Source organism: Capricornis sumatraensis, chromosome 1 (genome assembly GCF_032405125.1).
Source record: "Capricornis sumatraensis isolate serow.1 chromosome 1, serow.2, whole genome shotgun sequence".
Lineage (NCBI taxonomy): Eukaryota > Metazoa > Chordata > Mammalia > Artiodactyla > Bovidae > Capricornis > Capricornis sumatraensis.
In genome coordinates, this window is record NC_091069.1 from 260061707 (window position 1) to 260086482 (window position 24776).

The 24776-nt window shown below is 45.1% G+C and overlaps 1 protein-coding gene across 2 annotated transcripts in view; it reads right to left on the minus strand.

Moving 5' to 3' along the window:
- TBC1D5 (TBC1 domain family member 5) overlaps positions 1 to 24776 on the minus strand; it is a 589263-nt gene that overhangs the window by 67453 nt on the left and 497034 nt on the right. For both annotated transcript variants that reach the window (XM_068981508.1, XM_068981501.1), the window contains exon 18: positions 1737 to 1987. In XM_068981508.1, the coding sequence (XP_068837609.1) occupies positions 1737 to 1987 (251 nt within the window). The remainder of the gene's footprint in view (positions 1 to 1736; positions 1988 to 24776) is intronic.

Below are 24776 nucleotides of genomic sequence, written 5' to 3' on the forward strand. Positions count from 1 at the left end.
GGACCGGTCACGGAGCGCCCCAGCGATGCTCCGGTTCCAAATGCTCTGCTCAAGTGCTCTGTTGCTTGCTTATAACTGGGGGCTTAGTTCTCATCAATTGCTCAGTCCTCATGTACTTCCTTTCTCACTCACTGTGATATTAATACTTGACATTTCCTTAGAGACACAACTTTATATTTCTGTAGTCATTTGGCTTGGTTCCTCAGAAAATTTAAGCTACGGCATTAAGAGATTCTCTGACTCATTTGCCTGCCATCAGTTAGAATTACTACTAACTATGGCTTGTTATCAAAGCAATATTGAAATCATATTTGTTTAGAACAATAAAACAGTACAATTAAGAAATATATAAAATAACATTCATTTCCATCCTGGAAGTGGGCATGTCTCCTGGCATTAAAATACATTTACAATATGTTACAGATTTGCAGTCTCCTTCTCTTTAAATCACGTGTGATAGCTCTGCATTAAAAAGAGAAGAGTGTAATAATATTAAAAGATGTTCCTATGTAAGGTAAATGGAATATTCCAATAGAAATTTAAATAGCAATTATATAAAGTCTAATACTTCATATAGGCAACGGCAGATAAATGTAACTAATAGAAGCACACTGATTGCTGAACACACACAGTTTGTTTTCTGTTATTGGCATATAGAGTCCATTTAACTTAAGTTTACCATTTTAAATACCAGTAATTAAAATTTTGGTAACATTGGATGCAATCGTCTTAAACAGAGTATACGGAACATGGGTTAACATCTAACCATTCAACATATTCTTGTCATTGTCAACACTGACTGTTGGGTACTGAACCTGCCTATGATCCAGGCTATGACTCCTTTATGATGTGGATGAGGCAGGGGTCAAGAGGGCATCTGCTCCAACACTAAATGGCCGTGGACTCCAGGCTTTGTGAGGCCTCAGGATTGATTTCTGTAGACTTTCTGCCATCATGTTAGTATCTCGTGCTTCCAGAATACAGACAGCAGAGCCCACAGCTAAGAATAAATGTAGCTGTTTCTAACTGGCTTGATTCACACATCTTTGGAGGTAACTGGAAAATATGAGGAAAAGTTTTGGGTAGGAACCCGAAAGGCTCTCTTACGAACACAATGAGCGAGGTGAAGTGCTGGGAAGCCCCTAAAGGGGAGGGCGACTCCCCGAGCCCCGGCACCCGCACACCGAGAGCTGGTCTCCTGCTCTCCGCCTCTCCCGGTGCCCCGACGTGGACACGGGCCCTGGCTGCGCAAGACATCCTGCCTGCCCCGTTCCCCGTTCAGGGCTCTGCTTTGTGCTCCTCAAAGGTACGCAAGCCTGGTGACCTGCCTCCTCCGAACCAACCGCAGAGGTGAAAGCTGGGACCGGCAGAGCCCAGGGTCCCAGGCCCGCCCCTTGCCAATGCTCTCCTAGCCAGAGGCATCACTGCACAAAGTCAGCAGAGACCTCGGTCTACAGGCCTCAAGCTCTCTGCTGTGACAAGCTCTCTGCTGTTCACACCACGCTCGGTGGGCGTGACCATGACTCAAATGCAAGCACACTGAGGCAGAAATGTTAAGAAAGTACTTTAACAAATTAGCTCATAAAAAGTTCTTAAGAACAGTACAGTATCTGAAATTCCCACTTGAAAACAATCTGACATGTTTCACAGTTGAGTTTTGCATTAGTCCCTCGTTCTAGGACGGTGGTTCCTCGAAGTCAGGTGAGGCAGGCCCAGGTTCTAGCATCCCCCCGTACCTCTGTTTAGCTGCACGGGCATACTTTCCGATTTCATCAGCCTCTGCTGCTGCTGCTGCAGAGTGTGCCTGGGGGCCTCCGCCAAGGTCCTGGTGGGAGCCGCCGCCGGGGAGGGGGTGCCGCCACTGCCCACTGCCATGGGGCCTCCTGCACCACCCGGGGCTGCCGCGGGAGAAATCAGCTTCCTTCCGAAGTTAATCAGGCTGTTCGAGACCTTATTGATATTCAGGGGAGCGCCTTTGGCATTGGTCCTGTAAAAAAAAATATGTGGGGACACATTACTTAAATTAGAGAACAACTCTGTTCTCTAATCAGAATACCACATATGCTGTTGATACAAAGACATAGCTCACAGGCTTTGAAGAGGGCCATTTACGAGATCAGGTACAGAGTGAGGTATGGAAACCTAAAAGTGACCACAGGACAGTCCAACTGCAAGACTTTTGAAGATGCGGCTTGTGGAATTTTTTTTCCATTCCTTTATTCAACAGGGCCTAACAGTGCCAACACTGCACCTGTCTGAAACACAGCTCGCCTGCTAGAGAGTCCAGGCAAGAAGTACACTCGTTACGCTGCCATGGAAGTAGGTGGTGACGGAAGCCTGCGAGGCGGGCTCTGAAGGGGCGGTCAGGGCTGGGCAAGCCCGGGGTGGCCGCAAAGGGGAGTGAGGGAGAACAGGTCTCCCCCAAGGCCACATCTCCCCCGATTCTGAAACAGCAGCGTCTCTGACAGCCACACAGCCAGCCCACAGAGTCCATCGCAGGTTGGCCCCGAGACCCGAGTCTGCCCTCCCCGCCGCCCCACCTCCACACCCGCTTCCTATGGCCCTGCTTCCCTTTCCCGACACACCACGTTTTCCTGGTCTGCCCGCTGTGTCTGCCCTCTTCACTCCCCAGTGCAACAAAATGTCTTGGAGACAAGGACGCTGTCTCCATCCTGCCGTTGCCAGCACATACCAGGTGTTCTTTGCCTACCCTTGCTAAAAGGCAGACGCACCCTTCTCACTTGGGCCCCGGCCCAGCTCGCCGCCCACAGGCAGGGTCCCAGCGGCTCGGCCCTCCAGAGACAGCTGCTCCCAGAGCCCTGGCCTGCCTCGCGATCTCTCCTCTCTGCGTGTCTCCCATGAGCACACTGCCCGCTGCGCGTGCACTCGGGTGCACACACATTTGCAGCCCTCCTCTGAACGCTCGTTCCTTCCTGGTCTCGCCCCGTCACAAAGCGTCTCAGCCGGCCCGCTCGGTCTGGCTGTGCTCCCCAGCTCCCGGCCCACCCCTGAGGTCACAGTGAGCTCACTGCAGGGCCCAAGGGCCCCTCCACGCTCCCCTCCCGCTCACACAGGCCTCTCCTGGCGACCGGGGTTTGCCAGCACCGATGCTCAGCCTGGCAGAGAGAGGACACCAAGTCAACAGCTGTTAAAATGAATGATTACTTCCCAAATGAGTAACCGGCTTTAGTATCTCGGGTCTATTATCCGGAGGACCAGTTAGACTATTTTACTTGTGGGACGTTGTCCATGTCAATATCAGTATGTAATCCAATCATTAGTAGCAGCTTATTTTCTCACATTTAGCTTTGTTTTTATGAGTAGGAAACTGGAAACCAAATCTGAGAGATCCACTTGTCATGATTTTAGTCACCTTAAACTTTGCCATCACTTCCTTTTCTCAGATCTACCTGGCAGCAGGTACATGGCGATTCTCCCACGTTTTATGTGACAGCTGTAGCCTTGCCTTTACTAGCTGCTGTTCAGTCGCTGAGTGGGTCTGGCCCTTTGTGGCCCCTTGACTGCAGCGCGCCAGGCTTCCCTGTCCTCTACTGTCTCCCAGAGTTTGCTCAGACTCATTTCCATTGAGTTCGCGAGGCTATCTCACCATCTCATTCTCTGTTACCACTTTCGCCTCTTGCCTTGCCCTCAATCTTTCCCAGCATCAGGATCTTGTAGACAGAGCTCTCAGTAGAGCAAAAAGCTGTAAAGAACAATACTGCATAGGAACCTGGAATGTTAGGTCCATGAATCAAGGCAAATTGGAAGTGGTCAAACAGGAGACGGCAAAAGTGAGCATCAACATTTGAGGAATTAGTGAACTAACATGGACTGGAATGGGTGAATTTAACTCAGATGACCATTATATCTACTACTGTGGGCAAGAATCCCTTAGAAGAAATGGAGTAGCCATCATAGTCAACAAAAGAGTCTGAAATGCAGTACTTGGGTGCAATCTCAAAAACGACAGAATGATCTCTGTTCATTTCCAAGGCAAACCATTCAATATCACGGTAATCCAAGTCTATGCCCCGACCAGTAATGCTGGAGAAGCTGAATGGTTCTACGAAGACCTGCAAGACCTTCTAGAACTAACATCCAGAAAAGATGTCCTTTTCATTATAGGGGACTGGGATGTAAAAGTAGGAAGTCAAGAGATACGTGGAGTAAGTTTGGCCTTGGAGTACAGAGTGAAGCAGGGCAAAGGCTCATAGAGTTTTGCCAAGAGAATGCACTGGTCATAGCAAACACCCTCTTCCAACAACACAAGAGAAGACTCTACAGAGAGTCTTCTACAGAGAGCAAGACCAGGAGCTGTGGCTCAGATCATGAACTCCTTATTGCCAAATTCAGACTTAAATTGAAGAAAGTAGCGACAATCACTAGACCATCCTGGTATGACCTAAATCAAATCCCTTATAATTATACAGTGGAAGTGACAAACAGGTTCAAGGGATTAGACCTGATAGACAAGAGTGCCTGAAGGACTATGGACAGAGGTTCATGACACTGTAGAGAAGGCATGGATCAAGATCATCCCCAAGAAAAAGAAATGCAAAAAGGCAAAATGGTTGTCTGAAGAGGCCTTACAAATAGCTGAGAAGAGAAGGGAAGCTAAAGGCAAAGGAGAAAAGGAAAGATATACCCATCTGTATGCAGAGTTCCAAAGGCAAGGAGAGATAGGAAAGCCTTCCTCAGCAATCAGTGCAAAGAAATAGAGGAAAACAACAGAATGGGAAAGACTAGAGATCTCTTCAAGAAAATTAAAGATAACAAGGGAACATTTCATGCAAAGATGGGCTCAATAAAGGACAGAAATGGTATGGACCTAACAGAAGCGGAAGATATTAAGAAGAGGTGGCAAGAATACACAGAACTGTACAAAAAAGATCTTCAGGACCCAGATAATCACGATGGTGTGATCATTCACCTAGAGCCAGACATCCTGGAATTCGAAGTCAAGTGGGCCTTAGGAAGCATCACTACAAACAAAGTCAGTGGAGGTGATGGAATTCCAGTTGAGCTATTTCAAATCCTAAAAGACGACGCTGTGAAAGTGCTGCACTCAATATGCCAGCAAATATGGAAAACTCAGCAGCGGCCACAGGACTGGAAAAGGTCAGTTTTCATTCCAATCCCAAAGAAAGGCAATGCCAAAGAATGTTTAAACTACCGCACAATTGCACTCATCTCACACGCTAGTAAAGTAATGCTCAAAATTCTCCAAGCCAGGCTTCAACAGTATGTGAACTGCGAACTTCCAGAAGTTCAAGCTGGATTTAGAAAAGCCAGAGAAACCAGAGATCAAATTGCCAACATCCATTGGATCATAGAAAAAGCAAGAGAGTTCCAGAAAAAACATCTATTTCTGTTTTATTGACTATGCCAAAGCCTTTGACTGTGTAGATCACAACAAACTGTGGAAAATTCTGAGAGAGATGGGAATATCAGACCTCCTTACCTGTCTCCCGGGAATCTGTATACATGTGAAGAAGCAACAGTTAGAACTGGACATGGAACAACAGACTGGTTCCAAACTGGGAAAGGAGTACGCCAAGGCTGTATATTGTCACCCTGCTTATTTAACTTATATGCAGAGCACATCATGAGAAATGCTGGGCTGGATGAAGCACAAGCTGGATTCAAGATGATACCACCCTTATGGCAGAAAGCAAAGAACTAAAGAGCCTCTTGATGAAAGTGGAAGAGGAGAGTGAAGAAGTTGACTTAAAAGTCAACATTCAGAAAATGAAGATCATGGCATCCAGTCCCATCACTTCATGGCAAATAGATGGGGAAACAGTGGAAACAGTGAGAGACTTTATTTTGGGGGGCTTCAGAATCACTGCAGATGGTGACTGCAGCCATGAAATTAAAAGACACTTACTCCTTGGAAGAAAAGCTATGACCAAGCTAGACAGCATATAAAAAAGCAGAGACATTACTTTGCCAACAAAGGTCCATCTAATCAAGGCTACAGTTTTTCCAGTAGTCATGTATGAATGTAAGAGTTCGACTATAAAGAAAGCTGAGTGTCAAAGAATTGATGCTTCTGAAGTGTGGTGTTGGAGAAGACTCTTGAGAGTCCCTTGGACTGCAAGGAGATCTGACCAGTCCATCCTAAAGGAAATCAGTCCTGAGTATTCATTGGAAGGACTGATGCTGAAACTGAAACTCTAAATACTTTGGCCACCTGATGGGAAGAACTGAATCACTGGACAAGAGCCTGATGCTGGAAAAGATTGAAGGCAGGATAAGAAGGGAATGACAGAGGATGAGATTGTTGGATGGCATCACCGACTCGATGGACAGGAGTTTGAGTGAGCTCCGGGAGTTGGTGATGGACAGGGAGGCGACTGAGTGACTGAACTGAACTAGGCAGATCTCTGAACAGATAAAGTAGACAGAGCTCTAAGACATGACTGACCCAGAGTCCTACAGCAAAAATCAACGGGCTCTACGCTTCTCCTTTCCATAAAATCTTCTCTAATGATTCTAGCTAATGTTACAGGCTAGGTATGGGAGGCTTGGAGTTCAGCTTTATAAAAGAAAGAACTATTCATTTATAACACAATTAAATCTGAAAAAAAAAATCCTTTTCCAAATGGTTTATTTTGCATTATTTCATCTTCAAAGAAACGAGCTATGTAATGTCCTTCCAAAAATCGTTGAATAACAATGTTTCCTAAGAGAGATAATGATATATAGTGATGACGCATCACTTGTAATTTTCCGCTGCTTCCTAAGGAAGTAAAGCCTTTCAATGGACAGACATTACAGCTAAGCAACAGGGAAGGCACTCAGGACATGTTTATTGAGAACAGGAGTGAGCGACATGGAAAGCACTCATCAATTACGGACTCAGACGGCATCTGCCTCGGGCACGGCACTGCACTCGGCAGCCTGTGCGCAGTCCCCTCTCCTCAGTGGTGGAGGAAAGAAGAGCTATTACGATACTGAAGTTCCACTGCGTTCTCGTTTCGCTTGTCTGAAAGTCGAGATTCATAATTCACAGATATGAAGAAGTTATAATGTTGTTACCCTTTTTTATAAACAAAAATGTACTAGTCGAATTCCCATATTGCCAGTTCTAAAATTTATATGTTGATAAAGTACTAAGAAACTGCTAGCGCATTATCAGGAGACTATGGTTAATGCATCTTCGTTGCTACTAATAACCAGGAAGAACATATAGATCAAGCTCATGCTGAGCAATTTTTCATCTGAATAGCTCTGAAAAGGGGATAAGCACATTATCCTTTTTTTGTATAGTTTTTGTTTTTAACCAATTTCCCCTCATCCAGTACCCAGAGCTTCTAGAAGAGTATTTTATTTAGAAAACAACTACTGAAGGTGAGTCTGTATTTTCAGATAGAGACAATCTTAACCAAGGTACTTCTAGGGCGAGCATGCTAAGCACATTGTCCACTGATTGTGTTTCAGGCATGACAATGTTTATGAGAAAGTTAGCTAAGACAGAGCTTAAATATTAGCAGCAGCCTTCTTCCCAAGATGTACTAAGCAATCTGCAATAAGCACTACTGGCTATTAAATCGCATGTGCTAAATGAAGGAAAATTAACGCAGCTGTCAAGAGAGCTGACGGACAGTGAGGACTGGACTAGCCTGGAATAAAGGTGAGACCAGTGTAGACAGAGGGCTAAGAGGGCTTTGCAGTTAACAAGACAGTGAATATCAAACCTAATGCGTGCCTAGTTCTATGTAATTCCAGTACTGTTGTTCACTACACACTATAATTAAAAATAGCACCATGTAGAGGAACTGCTTCAAAACTGACCCACTGGCACAAGCTTCCTCAACAGGTTAAATCAGTAGCAACAGAGGCATTTTTTTGCAAGATCCACGAATCCTTCAAAACACTGTACCAGAACCTGACCTGGCTTCACGGTTGGGCCCCTTTTATTGGATTTCTGGAACTCTGGAAATGGTGACTCTTGCTGCCTCTTCTTACCAACTCGATCTCTTGCAGCCTGGCTTTGTAACCTGCCTTCCATTTACTGAAAGAGCTTCTAAGTTCTCCAATGCCTTTTTACTACCAGGATCATGAGCTTTTCTCGTTAACCTTCTACAAGTTTTCTAAAGCTTTTTTTTGTTTTAAAAGTACTGGCTCTGTAAAAATTCCTCACAACCTTTCCTTTCTGGTATCCAAATCTTGACACCACCCTGATTTATTTCCTTCTTACCTAGAGGTTTATTTTTCAAGTCTAATATTAAGTATCTAATATTTATTTACCTCACTCCTTTTGTAATAAAAATTTTGTTAGATGCTTGCTTATATTTTTGTCAAAAGAATGAGTTTTAAACTGATTTTTAGTTATTTTCATCTCTGTCCCCAAAGGTTGAATGCTTGGTTCATTCATCCATTCAATCATTTTTCTTTTCTTCCCAATGAAAGCACTTAAAGCTACATATTTGCATCTGATTAAAGCAACAGCATCATAGATTTTCCTCCAATTTAAAATAGTCTGTTGATTCAATTGTTGTTTAGATACATTTAAAATTGTAGCTAGTTGGGTTTGTTTTGTTTGTTACTCATTTTGATCTGTTAAATGAAAACAGAATCAAATATCTGAATAATGGAAATAATGAAATACTCTGATTTTTTCAAAGGAATTGTGGAAACCAAACTTAAATAAGCTGCTTTATATAAATATTTTTACTAACTACTTGGAAATGGTTGAATTTATTATAAGCAGCCTGTCTGGTTCACGAAAAACAAGTTTGTTCTAAGAAAACTTTATTTCTTAAGATCAATGAAACTAAAAGCTGTGTCCTTGGGAAGATTGAAAAAAACTGATAAACTTTTGGCCAGATTCCTCAAGAAAAAAAGGGAGAGGACTCAGATCAATAAAACTAGAAATGAAAAGGGAGAAGTTACAATCGTTACCTCAGAAATATGAAGGATCATAATAGACTATTACAAGCAACTGCATACCAATAACGGAGAAGGCAATGGCACCCCACTCCAGTACTCTTGCCTGGAAAATCCCATGGACGGAGTAGCCTGGTAGGCTGCAGTCCATGGGGCTGCTAAAAGTCGGACACGACTGAGCGACTTCACTTTCACTTTTCACTTTCCTGCACTGGAGAAGGAAATGGCAACCCACTCCAGTGTTCTTGCCTGGAGAATCCCAGGGACGGGGGAGCCTGGTGGGCTGCCGTCTATGGGGTCGCAGAGAGGCGGACGTGACTGAAGCGACTTAGCAGCAGCAGCATGCCAATAAAATGGACAACTTGGAAGAAATGGACAAATTCTTAGAAAGGTAAAACCTTTCAAGACTGAACCAGGAAGAAACAGAAAATATGAACAGACCAATCATAAGCAATGAAATTGAAACTGTGATTAAAAATCTTTCAACAAACAGAAGTCCAAAACCAGATGGCTTCACAGGTGAATTCTATCAAACATTTAGAGAAAAGCTAACATCATCCTTCTCAAACTCTTCCAAAATTGCAGGGAGAGGAACACTTCCAAGCTCATTCTACGAGGCTACCATCACCATGATTACAGGCCAGTGTCACTGATGAATATAGACGCAAAAATCCTCAACAAAATATGAGCTCACAGAATCCAACAGCACATTAAGAGGATCATACACCGTGATCAGGTAGATAGATAGGGCGCAAGCATTCTTCAGTATATGCTCATCAATCAGTATCATACACCGTGATCAGAAAGGGCGCAAGTATTCTTCAATATGCGCAGACCCATCAGTATCATACACCGTGATCAGATAGGGTCCAAGTAATCTTCAATATACGCAGACCCATCAGTATAATACACCGTGATCAGATAGGGCGCAAGCATTCTTCAATATACGCAGACCCGTCAGTATCATACACCGTGTTAACAGACTTAGGAATAAAAGCCATATGATCATCTCAATAGATTCAGGAAAAGCTTTTGGCAAAATCACTGATTTATGATAAAAGCTCTCCAGAAAGCGGGCATAGAGGGAACCTACCTCAACATAATAAAGGCCATAAACCATGAACCCACAGCAAACGTCCTTCTCAATGGTGACAAACAGAAAGCGTTTCCTCTGAGGCAAGATTCCCCACTCTCGCCACTCTTACTCAGCATAGTTTTGGAAGTCCTTGCCACAGAGATCAGAGAAGAAAAGGAAACAAAGAGAGTGCATATTGGAAAAGAAGAAGCAAAACTGTCACTGTCCACAGATGGCGTGATACCACACACAGAAAGTCCTAAACTGCCACTGTCCACAGATGGCGTGACGCTGCACACAGAAAGTCCTAAACTGCCACTGTCCACAGATGGCGTGATGCTACACACAGAAAGTCCTAAACTGCCACTGTCCACAGATGGCGTGACGCTACACACAGCAAATCCTAAACTGCCACTGTCCACAGATGGCGTGACGCTGCACACAGAAAGTCCTAAACTGCCGCTGTCCACAGATGGTGTGACGCTGCACACAGAAAGTCCTAAACTGCCACTGTCCACAGATGGCGTGATACCACACACAGAAAGTCCTAAACTGCCACTGTCCACAGATGGCGTGACGCTACACACAGAAAGTCCTAAACTGCCACTGTCCACAGATGGCGTGGCACTACACACAGAAAATCCTAAACTGCCACTGTCCACAGATGGCGTGACGCTGCACACAGAAAGTCCTAAACTTCCCACCAGAAAACTATTGGAGTTAAGCGATGTCTCTGGCAAAGCAGCAGGATGTGAAACCAATGCACAGGAGTGTCTTGCATGCCTGTACACTGACAATGAATATCTGAAAGATAAGTTAAGGAAACAACCCCATTTACCACCACAACAGAGAGAACAAAACACCTAGGAACAAGCCTGTCTAAGGAGGCAAAATCTCTGTACACAGAAAACTATGACACCAATGTAAGAAATCGAAGACAACACAAACAAAGGGACCATGTTCTTGGACTGGAAGAACCAACATTGTGAAAACCAGTTTACTATCGAAAGCCATCTACAGATTCAATGCAATCCCTCTCACATCACCAACAGAATTTTCCACAGAATCAGAATGAAAAATTGTATAATTTCAAATAGCCAAAGCAATCTTGAGAAAGAAAAATGGAGCTGGAGAAATCAGGCTCTCTGACTTCAGACTATACTACATGAATACAGTAATCAAGACAGTATGGTACTCATACAAAAACAGAAATACAGATCGATGGAACAGGACGCAAAGTCCAGAGATAAACTCAGGCACCCACGTTCACCTAATCTTTGACAAAGGAGGCAGGAATATACAATGAAGAAAAGATAAGTCTCTTCAACAAGTGGTGCTGAGAAAACTGGTCAGCATTATGTAAAAGAATGAATTTAAAACACTCCCTAACATCACACACAAAAACAAACTCAAAATGGATCACAGACGTAAATGTAAGGCCAGACACGATAAAACTCTTAGAGGAAAACAGGCAAAAGACTATCTGACATTTGTTGTTGTTCAGCCGCTAAGCCTTGTCTGACTCTTTGTGACCTCACAGACTGCAGCATGCCAGGCTTCCCTGTCCTTACCATCTCCTGGAGTTTACTCACACTCATGGCCACTGAGTCAGTGATGCCATCCAACCAACTCACATTCTGTTGCCCTCTTCTCTTCCTGATTTAAAAATTTCCCAGAATCATGGAATTTTCACATCAATCAGCTCTATGCATCAGGTTCAGTTCAGTTCAGTTCAGTTCAGTCGCTCAGTCATGTCCGACTCTTTACAACCCCATGAACCGCAGCATGTCAGGCCTCCCTGTCCATCACCAACTCCCAGAGTCCACCCAAACCCATGTCCATTGAGTTGGTGATGCCATCCAACCATCTCATCCTCTGTCGTCCCCTTCTCCTCCCGCCCTCAATCTTTCCCAGCATCAGGGTGTTTTCCAATGAGTCAGCTCTTCCCATCAGGTGGCCAAAGTATTGGAGTTTCAGCTTCAGCATCAGTCCTTCCAATGAACACCCAGGACTGATCTCCTTTAGGATGGGCTGGTTGGATCTCTTTGCAGTCCAAGGGACTGTGAAGAGTCTTCTCCAACACCTCAGTTCAGAAGCATCAATTCTTCAGCGCTCAGCTTTCTTTATGGTCCAACTCTCACATCCGTACATGGCCACTGGTCATGACTAGACAGACCTTTGTTGGCAAAGTAATGTCTCTGCTTTTTAATATGCTGTCTAGGTTGGTCATAACTTTCCTTCCAGGGAGCAGGTATCTTAATTTCATGGCTGCAGTCACTGTCTACAGTGATTTTGGAGCCCCCCAAAATAAAGTCAGCCCCTGTCTCCATTGTTTCCCCATCTATTTGCCATGAACTGATGGGACCAGATGCCATGATCTTAGTTTTTTGAATGCAGAGTTTTAAGCCAGCTTTTTCTCTCTCCTCTTTCACCTCATTAAGAGGCTCTTTAGCTCCTCTTCACTTTCTGCCGTAAGGGTGGTGTCTGCATATCTCAGGTTGTTGGTATTTTTCCTAGCTATCTTGATTCCAGCTTGTGATTCATCCAGCTCAGGGTTTAGCATGATGTGCTCTGCGTAGAAGTTAAATAAGCAGGGTGACAACATACAGCCTTGATGTACTCCTTTCTCAATTTTGAACCGGTCCATTGTTCCATGTCTAGTTCTAACTGTTGCTTTCTAACCTGCATACAGGCTTCTCAGAAAGCAGGTAAAGTGGTGTGGTATTTCCATTTCTGCAAGAATTTTCCAGTTTGCTGTGATCCACACAGTCAAAGGCTTTAGCGTTGTCAAAAAAGCATAAGTAGATGTCTTCCTGGAATTCCCTTGCTTTTTCTATGATCCAATGGATGTTGGCAATTCAATCTCTGGTTCCTCTGCCTTTTCTAAACCCAGCTGGTACATCTGGAAGTTCTCAGATCACATAGTATTGAAGCCTAAGTTGAAGAATTTTGATCATTACCTTGCCAGCTAGCATGTAAAATGAGTGAAACTGTGTGGTAGTTTGAGCATTCTTTGGCATTGCCCTTCTTTGGGATTGGAATGTAAACTGATCTTTTCCAGTCCTGGGGCCACTGCTGAGTTTTCCAAGTTTGTTGGCATACTGAGTGCAACACTTTCACAGCATCATTTTTTAGGATTTGAAATAGCTCAACTGGAATTCCATCACCTCCACTAGCTTTGTCTGTAGTGATGCTTCCTAAGGCCCACTTGACTTCACACTCCAGGATGTTCTGGCTCTAGGTGAGTGATCACACCTTCGTGGCTAGCTGAGTCATTACGACTGTTTTGGTACAGTTCTTCTGTGTATTGCTGCCCCCTCTTCTTAATATCTTCTGTTTCTGTTAGGTTCTTACTGTTTCTGTACTTTTCTGAGCCCATCTTTGCATGAAATGTTCTCTTGGTATCTCTAGTTTTCTTGAAGAAGTCTCTAATCTTTCCCATTCTATTATTTTCCTGTAATTCTTTGCATTGTTCATTTAAGAAGGCTTTCTTATCTCTCCTTGTTATTGTTTGGAACTTTGCATTCAGTTGGGTATATCTTTCCCTTTCTCCTTTGTCTTTCACTTTGACGTAAATTGCAGCAAAATCTTTTTTGACCCAACTCAAAAAGTAATGAAAATAAAAACAAAAATTAACAAATGGGACATAATTAAACTTAAAAAAGCTTTTGAACAGCAAAGGAAATCATACACAAGACAAGAAGAGAACTCTTAGAATGGAAGAAAATGGATGTAAACAAAGTCACTGACAAGGGAGTAATCTCCAAAATACATAAATAGCTCACGTAGCCCTATATCAAAAGCAAACAAGCCAATCAATATACGGACCAATGACCTAAATAGACATTTCACCAGAGAAGACATACAGAAGGTCAACAAACACATGAAAGGATGCTCAATATCACTAATCATCAGAAAAATGAAAATCAAAGCTACAATGAGGTACTACCTCATACTGGTCAGAATGGCCAACATCAAAAAGTCTACAAACAATAAATGTTGGAGAAGGTGGGAAGAAAACGGAATGCTACACTGTTGGTGGGAATGCAAATTGGTACAGTCACTGTGGAGAACAGTTTGTAGGTTCATCAAAAAACTAATAGAACTCCCATGTGACCCAGCAATCCCATTCCTGGGCATGTGACCAGAGAAAAGCGTAACTCAGAATGACGCGCGGGCCCCGATCTCACAGCAGCGCGGTTCGCAGCAGCCAGGACACGGAAGCAGCCTAAATGTCCATCAGCAGATGAAGGAGAGGTGGACAGGGACACACAGTGGGATATTACTCAGTCATAAAAAGGGTGCAAACTGTGCCATTCGGTCTGTCAAACTGTGCCCACAGTCTGTCATACGGAGGCAGTAAGTCCTAAGGAGAACAATATTGCATAACATCACTTATATGTGGCATCTAGGAAAATGAGAGAGATGAACTTATTTGCAAAGGAGAAACAGAGCCACAGACACAGAGAACAAACCTATGGATAGCAGGCGGCAAAGGGCAGGTGGGATGAGCTGGAGGCCGGGACCGATAGCAGCACACCGGGTACATGCGCGTGTGCTGAGCTGCTTCTGTTGTGAGCGACTCTTTGCAACCCAGGGGACTGCAGCCTGCCGGGCTCTTCTGTCCAGGGGATTCTCCAGGCAAGAGCACTGGAGTGGGTGTCTTCTGCTTCTCCTGCACTGCAGGCAGGTTCTTTGCCCACTGAGACACTTGGGAAGCCCATGTGTACACCACTGTGTATAAAACAGATAACGAACGAAGACCTACTGTGCAGCGCAGGGAACTCTGCTCAGCGCTGTGGTGCCCTAAAGGAGAACGAGCTCCTAGAAAGAGGGCTATGTGGACAACTGCTTCACCTTGTGGTCTGGCAGAAACGAACACTATACTGTAGAGCAGCCATACTCCAATAAAAACTAATTTAAAAAACAAGACAGCTGTATTTCTTGTTTCAAGTGCTGACCTCTATTAGATCTTATCAAGGTGTCAGTGAGTATAACACACCCTTAGTTGTATCTGAACAACTGCACCTCACGTGTACTGCTGAATCTCCCTGCACTCCTCAGACGATTCGCAGACCTGTGAAAAGTTCACCAGCACTTTGTTAAAATTCAAGGTCATACTCTTCTGTCATTGAGTTATGTAATTTGGGAAGAGTTACCTAGCTTATTGTCTGGACCTTAACTTCCGCATCTTTAAACCAAGGGGTCTGAGCTGTATGACACTGTGCTCCTTTTGGACAGAAAACCCTACAGTCTCATGACGTGAAGGAAGAGAACACGTGCTTAGGAACGTGAGGCCAATCAGATAAAGCAGTCAAAGTCTACAATGCTCTCAGCTGGGCAGCAAGAGAAATCAGTGAGAGAGAACATTTAATGGAGATTAAAAAAAGCGTACGCACTTAGGTTAAAATGTTTTACAATGGCACACTATACATAGAATATGGAGGTGTGGATTAACATGAATTCATATTAAAAAAAAACAAACAAAAAACAACAACCAAACTCCCAAAGGTGAATGTTTTGGTTGGGTCCCCAAGGCTAACCTGAGCCTATGCTGATGGTGGAGAAAAATAAAACTCTGGGGCTGCATTAATTCCAGGCAAGTGAGCTTCTAGTTTCCAGTCCAGCATGTAAGAATTTTGGAAGTTTCTACTCTGTCCTAACAACAAATAAAGAGCTGAACAAACTGAAAAAAAAAAAAAATCAACTTTTTCATAGCTCTTTAAAAGAAATGAGGTCAAAGGGCAAACTGCTCCTCCCAGATTGGAGAGAGTGAGAGGTGAATTCAGAGTGGAAACCCACAGGAACGAGAGTTGGGGCAGGAAACCGTAACTGCAGCTGAACGGCTGGAGGCCCTGTGTGGACAACGCCGGGAGCCACAGCCTCCACAGGGACCCAGCCCCAGGGCTCAGTGGCCAGCCCAGCCTTCCGCCAGCTTCCCTGGGCTGCTGCTCCCATGAGGAGGCGTGCGCGGACAGGGGCAGAGGGGAAGGAGCAGGCTGAAACACACCGGGGCATGCTGTTCTCACATGGTCTGCCCTCAGGAGAAACACTGAATCAGAGGAATTGCTCAGAGTCTAACTGACCTGGGGAGGGAAGGACCTCATCCTAGCCCCCTCCAGCCTTCCTGTCCTACCCTAAGGCTGCAGCTGAGAGGCAGGTGTCAAATTCAGAGCCCGAGGCCCCGGCTCACTAAATGACTGAGACCTACTCTAGCAGGGCATCTTCAAAAGCAGAGACATCACTTTGCCAACAAAGATCCGTCTAGTCAAGGCTACGGTTGGTTCTTCCAGTGGTCATGTATGGATGTGAGAGCTGGACTATAAAGAAAGCTGAGCACCAAAGAATTGATGCTTTTGAACTGCGGTGTTGGAGAAGACTCTTCAGAGTCCCTTGGACAGCAAGGAGATCAAACCACTCAATCCTAAAGGAAATCAGTCCTGAATATTCATTGGAAGGACTGATGCTGAAGCTGAAACTCCAATACTTTGGCCACCTGATGTGAAGAGCTGACTCACTGGAAAGACCTTGATGCTGGCAAAGATTGAAGGCGGGAGGAGAAGGGGACGACAGAGGATGAGATGGTTGAATGGCATCACCGACCTGATGGACATGAGTTTGAGTAAGCTCTGGGAGTTGGTGATGGACAGGGAGGCCTGGCGTGCTGCAGTCCATGGGGTCGCAAAGAGTTGGACACGACTGAGCAACTGAACTGAACTGATCATAGGACTACAGAATGCTTCTTCTCTTCCACATCTTATCACATTACTAAAGGCCTATTTTTGGAGTTCTTTTACGCAGTACAACATGCCCAAGTATTCAAAATAAATAAAGAAAAGATGTACTCAAAAAGCAAGAAGCAAAAAACCATAGTTCGAAGAGAGAGCAACAAAGCATTAGAACCAGACTCGGATATAGCAGGGATACTGGAATGATCAAATGATCAGACTGGAAATTTAAAATAACTATGATTAAAATGTCTCTTTGCGACCCCATGGACTATAGCCTACCAGGTTCTTCTGTACAAGGGATTTTCCAGGCAAGAATACTGGAGTGGGTTGCCGTTTCCTTCTCCAGGAGATCTTTCCAACCCAGGGATTGAACCCGGGTCTCCCCCATTGTAGGCAGAGGCTTTACAGTCTGAGCCACCAGGGATGGTGATTAAAATGTTAAGAACTCTAATGGATAAAGTAGACAGCAGGCAAGAACAAATAGGAAATATAAGCAGACAGGAGGAAATTCTAAAGAAAAAAAAAAAGAAATGATGGAGATAAAAAATACTGTAACATTAAGAATGTCTTGGATGGGCTTATTATTGATGGACATGGCTGAGGAAAGAATCTCTGAGGTTGAGGATATTTCAGTACAAACTCCCCAAACTGAAAAGCAAATAGAAAAAAGACAGAAAAAGCAGAAGAGAAGATCCAAGAGCTGGAGGACAACTGTAAACGGTCTAACAGCCATGCCCTGGGAGAGGCAGGAGAAAAAAGAGAGGGACAGAGGAAGCAGGTGGAACAGCAATGGCTGCGAGTGTCCCCAAAGTTCGCCAGGCAACCAACCGAAGATCCAGAAAGCTCAGAGAACATCAGGCAACAGAAATGCCAAAAAGAGTTACACTTAATCATATCATTTTTAAACTATAGAAACTCACAGGAAAAAAAAAAACAAAAACCCACACCTGAAAAAAGCCAGAGGGGGAAGGAAACAGCTTACCTGTAAAGGAACAAAAATAAGAACCACATTCAAATTCTCCTCAGGAACCATGATGCAGAAGAGTGCGGTGAATAAAATGTTGAGAAAAAACCAGTGACGTAGAATTCTGCGCCCCGCGAAACAGCCCTCAAAAGTAACTATGGCGTCTGCACGCACACATTACCGTCTTGTAGTAAACAGCTATTATTACTCACTAGCAAATGGAGTACATGACTAGGAGCAGGTGAGTGTCTGTGCTGTAGGAGGTAACCGTGCAAGCATGGCAGACAGCTTTGGTGACGCACGAATGTCTGGCAGAGCTGAGTTCTGTCTATAAAACAGCAGAGCAGTGGGGAGAGACGCCGATTACGAGGGAAGAGGAAAGGCCAAAAGGCAGGGGCGCAAGTTCACCAACAGAGGAGCGCTGCCAGGAGCAAGAGCTTTGAAAACGAGACACGGTACAAAGTTACAGAAAGTCACAGGAGACAGTTCAAAGGCTGTGACCCAGGAAATCCTTCCTGATGATTTCACAGGCTCCGCATAAAATGTAAGAACTCCATTTCTGGGACTGTCTAAGCAGAGCTTAGGAAATCGTTTTCAGACAAAGAGGCTTCCTGGCCAGGGCGAGAGGCAGCGTTCAGGGAGAGCCCTTTCTGCCTCTGTTGACAGCAGGTGCTGGGCTGGGCCAGCCGCCTCCTACAGCGCAGTCGCTATCCTGCTGAGACGCAAGGTCACAGAGGGGCCTGGAGGCCAGCGTGGGCCCTTGTGGGATGGTGACCGCACCCAACTCAAGCTCGCAGGCCTCCCTGGCTGCCCTGCTCTGGTTTCCACCCTCAGGCTCTATTCTTTTTGCCTTTCCTTCCACCTCTAGGGTCATCTTCCCTCTGAGACGCTTCTCCCTTCTTTTCCTTTCCTTCCACCAAAATCTCCTTTCTATCATTTTCTCATCTCATTCTACCTGCACTTTTTTCAATCATAAAAATATATAACTTAGTTTAAAATTACCTTCTTAAGTGCAAGTTGTTGGAAAAAGTAAATATAAACACGTGATTCTGGTTTTAGGATAGAAATGATACTCTCTTTGCATCTCTATAATTTCCTAGCCTGCCACTGTTGACCTACCCGGGACTATGATTCCTATTTACTTCTTTCATGCTTATTATATACATCTATCTTTTATTTAGATATTTAAAACAGTTGTCAGGGTTGCAAAATAGTACTTTTCAAGATGATTCTAACATTTGAGCTAACATTCAGGATATACTCACAAATTTTCTAAGTTAAAGGTTTCAAATTCTATAAAACAAAGTCGTTTCCAACTTTCTTAATTCTTTACCTTCAATGTTGAGTGTATCAAACTTGCTTCAATGGACATCTATACTTAATTCTAATTTGTTTGCCACATCCTGAGGTTTCTGCTATCTCAGAAAATGAACTCCCTCCATATATCATGAAACTCAAGATTTTATAGGTCTTTATAAAAACTACATGATAAAAATTAGCTTGCTATTACTCATTCCTTAGGAATCTGACTTTCAAGTGAAACATGTTTCCTTTCAGCTGTAAAGATGATGATTATTTTGCGTGTGGCATGTAAGTCCTTGTTACTGTGATGTGAAGCACATGAAGTGCTTTTAGGGCCAGAAAGTTGGCCCTGTAAGAGGGTGGACATAAGCTAGACTGTGGGGCTCAGCTAACTGGGTCTGAATATAATTGAGAATATTTGTTTAATGTAACAAATAACCAGCAATTGTGCATAGACCATGGTTATATAAAAATCACGAGATAACTCCCTAAGACCTATCTGCAGGAATAAAGTTCGAGGTTTCTATTCGACGGCAGTTGTTTTCAGCTGATTTATTTTCTGACCCAGTGTCTGAGGGATGCAAATCTCTCCCGTGAACCGTGGCTCACAGGAGTTTCTGGTCTAGGGAAACAGAGTAGAATGGAAGAGGATACAGTCTCGAGCTGCCACCTGTTGGGGAGCTTTGCCCTGTCACCTGTCTACCTTCTGTGAGAATCACTACTTATGTTTACACTTGAAAAAAAAAGAATCACATGCAGCTATACTCAAACATATATCAATAATCAACTCTTAAGAGTTTTAAGGAAAAAGGTATGTTTTAAGAAACTTTCCTTATAGTCTTAATGAAAGGGAGTCAATAAACAGAGAAATGTATGAGTCCATGTAAAATTCCAAGCAAACAGTTACATTAAAAAAAAACAGTTCAGCCTGGACAACCTTGGTGGTGCAGTGGATAAGAAGTGCCCAGCTGATGCAGGGGCACGGGTTCAGGCCCTGGTCTGGAAGATTCCACGTGCTGGGGAGCAACTAAGCCGTGTGCCACAACTACCGAGGCGTGCCCTGGAGTCCGCACGCAGCGGCTCCTGAGGCCCAGGCGCCCAGCGCCTGTGCTCCACGCAAGAGCGGCCACTGCACCGAGACGCCCTCGCGCTACAGGAGTAGCCCCTGCGCACTGCAGCTGGAGGAAGCCCTCACAAGGCAACATGGATCCAGTGCAGCCAGGAAAAAAGTGCAGTCCCAGGCAGGAACAGGTTACACGCAGGAAAAAAGAGGAATTTATTTTCTCTCCAGTGAAAACCAATCTGTAAGACCTGCGCTCTTAAAAACTATATACAACTATGGAGAGAATGTGAAGCCTGACTGAATGGAGAGACAGTCCATGTTCATGGATCTACTGAAGTTTCAGTTCTTTCCAAACTGACCTACAGATTCAGTGTAATGCCAATCAAATCCCAATAATTTTTAGAGAAATTGACACATAGATTCTACAATTTATATGGAAATGCAAAGAACCAAGAATAGCCAAAATTAAAAAAAAAAAGAAAATCAAGGCTTGCTGTGACGCTACATAATTAAGCGAGTGTGGTGCTAGCGAAAGCAGAGAGTGTCCAGAAATACTCATTATCTTTATGGTCAATTGATTCTCAGCCAGGGACCCAGTTTAATTCAGTGAAGAAAGGAGAGGATTTTACATAACTGGTATTCAACTGCTGGATAGTTGGATTGAAAAAGACGGACCTCAATTTTTACCTCACTCCGCACACACTGATTTGACATGGACCACAGATCTAATACAACTGTTAGCACCACACCAGTTTTGAGAAGAATACAGAGTATCTCTAGAACTTTCAGGGTTAAGCCAGCGTGCCTGGGCTCCCCAAACCCTGCACACTCCAGTTCAGGACCCGCCCTGCAGGGACAACTGGGAGGGAACCTCTAGCCCTTGGAATGTCTGTCTGATAAACATGTCTTTGTAGACCTGGGACCTTGAATCACAACAAAGAGTGCACGCTAACAGTGGGAATCAGGCTAAAAGTCTGTTTCCACCTGGGCCCTGCCACACGGCCTCCGTCTGACCAGGGGCCAGAAGGCAGACAGCTAATGTCACCACAGAGCTGCTCCCTGCCTGCACGAACGACCTCCAACAGAACCCCGAGGGCACCAAGCGCTGGGGAGCGTCCCCGGGGCAGCACTTCCTGCGTGCAGCCCTGCAAGGTCCAGGTGGATCTAAGCACTCCCCTGCGAGGGGACAACCCTCACATCTGGCCTCTCCTGGGCTGCGAGCGAAACTGCTGCCTGCGCATCAGCAGACAAAGGGTGCCGCTGCCCTCAAGCCATCACATCACAGCCTCCCTGCCTGTGAGCGCTGATGGACTCAGGGTGGGCACCGGAGGCCCCGACCAGCCGCCCGCCGCTGCAGCCGCCGGCCGCTGCAGCTGCCGCGTGGCACACCCGAGGGCCTCAGGGTAAGGAAGCAGGGCCCCAGACAGCGAGGTGCAGGTGGAAGAGCGTAGACTCTTGCGTCTCCCGCACACAGAAAAGCACTGCGCCCCTTCACGAGACACTGGTTTCCTTTAATTGACAGTGATCTTTCGATGCTCTGACTGCCCAGCCTTCACTGCACAAACTCCTGTGTAGCCTGGCTTCCCGCTCTGCGCCTTTGGGTCAGGCCCTCAGAGTGACCCGAGACTCCTGTCTTGGACTCGATAGTCCTCAGAAAGTCTGCCAAGTAAAACAAAGCTCTCAACTTCCTAGGTTGCTCGTTTTTCAGCCAACACCACCAACCTTTCTTCCCTTCTTGATTTTAGTCTGTGTCCTTTTGCCACGATGCACCATAAACACGGGTGTAACAGCTTTTCTGAATTCTGAGAGCCCTCCCAGTGAGCCAGCGAAGGCAAGCCCGGTCTTCGGGATCCTGAACAAAGGAGACTCAGGTGCGTCTCCGGAGATCCCACAGATGAGAAAGCAAAGCACACTGGCCTAAAGGGACAAAGCTGAGGGAAGGAATGCCACCGGAATGAAGAGTTCCTGCTCATTAAAAGGCATCGTGGAGAAAACGGACAGGCAAGCTCCACACTGGGGGAGAATCTCTGCAGCACACTTGTCAGATGACGACTCCTACCCCAGAACATGCACAGAATCCTCACAGATCAAGGGAAAAAGACAAACAACCCATTAAAAACAGGCAGACTGCTGGGACAGTCCAAAGAGGAATCACCAGCATGCTACGAAAAGAAGCTCAGGAAAATGCAAATTAAAACACAATGAGATACCATTTCATACCAACTACAACAGATAAAATCAGGAAGACTGACAGTAGCAAATGCTGGCAAAGATGAAGAGCGACTGAAACTCCCAAATATTGCTGGTGAGCATGGAAAAAGGTACAACTACCTGGTGAAACAGTTCACAGGTTCTCACATCTATCCTATGCACGCTAAGTCGCTTCAGTCATGTCCACCTCTGTGTGACCCTATGGACTGCAGCCCACCGAGCTCCTCTGTCCATGGGATGCTCCAGGCAGGAGTAGTAGAGTGGGTTGCCATTTCCTTCTCCAGGGGCTCCTCCCAACCCAGGGATCAAACCCAGGTCTCCCAGAAATACAGGCAGATTCTTTAGCAACTGAGCCAGAGTAATTTAATTTCTAAGTGTTTATCCAAGGGAAAGATAAACATATATCCACCAAAAACAACAGTAACCAATGAAAACATCGAAACACGTGCACAAGAATGTTCACAGTGGTCTTGCTCAAAACACTCCAAATCTGGAAATAGCCCACTATCAATAACAGAAAAATTTGTGGTATATCATATAGTGGAATACCGCCCATGAAAAGAAAGAAACTACTGGTATATATAAAACAATAGGCATGAAGTATAAGCACATTAATCTGAATGAAAAAAAGTGCACACTATGTGTCTCTACTCATGGGAAGACCAAGAAAAGAGGAAACTCTCAAAACAAGGGAGCAGAAATCAAAAGTGGCTGCCTCGGGATGACGAGTTGGGCACGACCATAACGGGACAGGAGGGGACCCTCAGGTGACAGGAGTGTTCACTCCAGATCACTGTCTCAGATGGCGGTTACAAGACATGGGTTTGATCCCTGGGTCGGGGAGATTCCCTGGAGGGGGAAATGGCACACCGCCCCAGTATTCCTGCCTGAGAATCCCATGGACAGAGGAGCCTGGCGGGCTACAGTCCACAGGGTTGCAGAGAGCTGAACACAACTGAGCCTGCATGCAGACGCGTAGTATACACAGCTATCAAAACTCATCAGACTGAACACTTAGGATCTGTGTCTTATGTACAAATTATACTTACATTTTTTAAGAAAAGGAGAAAGATTTATTTACTCTGCCCTAAAAAGGAGATAGTGTTACCAATTTACCTAAATTGGTTAGGAATTAACAACTCTCTTTGATACAAGAGAAAGAGCATTTTAGACATAGAAGTGCTTATAACACAAACTCCTATTTGAGCATAAAAATATCACAAAATTACATTTATATAGAAATCAGTGTCCTTTGAAATTCTGATTAGCCAATTAACTACTAATGGACTATAACCATGGACTTCTTGGCTTCATGACTCGGGAAATATTATTAGCATATTATTTCTTTACCATATTTTAGCAATAAAATACTTCAGAGTAAATATAATAAAGCCTCATTTAAAAATTCTTGTGGACCATATAATATGGAAATAAGCTAGAAGAATTTTATAATGCCTTTTAGGTATTCAAAACAGTATTTATTTATTCAGTCATTAAACTGCTGAGTACTAGAAACAGTGCCAGGTACTGTGCTAGGCCCTGGGAATACGAGGATTCCGTCCCCGACATCAGCATGGTTACTCTATAAATGAAGCTAGAAAGTGCTCCCTCATTTCACCCATGCTGGAACGCGTTCTCCACGTCAGGTAACGAGGAGACAACAGGGACACAGGCAGACGCGGCCCCTGCCCTCACAAGGCTCAGCTGTGAGCATAAGCCGAGTGTTGGAAGGCCTGCGCTTTCTGGGAGGACGTGCTTAGCAGGCCAGGCCCTGAGAAGAAGACACCTAAGCGGAGGCAGACCCTGATTCTGAGAAGAGATGGAGAATCCCTGGGCACCAGGCATTCTTGGGGTAAAATCGGACAGGACATCGCCGACCCTTGTCACCCGGCGCCCAGCGGCGGGAGGTGGGGAACGTCTGCAGAGCCCAGCAGAGGCTCCCTGTCCCCAGAGCCTGGCTTCCCGCTGGACCCCATGCAGGCATCCAGACAGGGGGCCTTTTGGGAAGGGCCCACCGGCCGGAGCTCTGACTCTGGCATCTTTCGTTACTGACGCCAGTCCGGTTGTTGCGGCTGTGACACGGGGCAGAGGGGAGCTGGGGAGCCAGCATGGAGGAGGCTATTGCTGGTCTGGAACCCAGCTTGGCTTCTTCCGTCTGTGTCGAGGCCTCACTCAATCCAGTGGAAGCGCTAACTCTGGTGACATGAACTTAAGTAAATCAGAAGACCTCCAGTCGTGGAGCAGCGTAAAAAGGGCCACTGGATAAAGAGGCACGTGGCCTGAGGCCCTGCTGCCAGCTCAGGTGTGGGTGTTTCATCACCTCTGCGAGAGCAGAAAACTACACACTTTAAGAAACTGTGTTGTGGCACTTTCAAAACCGAAAGGCTGTGAGTGCTCTGGAAGGTCGAGGCTGTGAGAGGCTGTGAGCGCTCTGGAATGTGGAGGCTGTGAGTTCACTGCTACTCTAAGAGACCGCAATAGTTAAAACTATGAAGCTCCGGTCCATGAATACTCAACTGGGCATTTCAGAAGTCACAA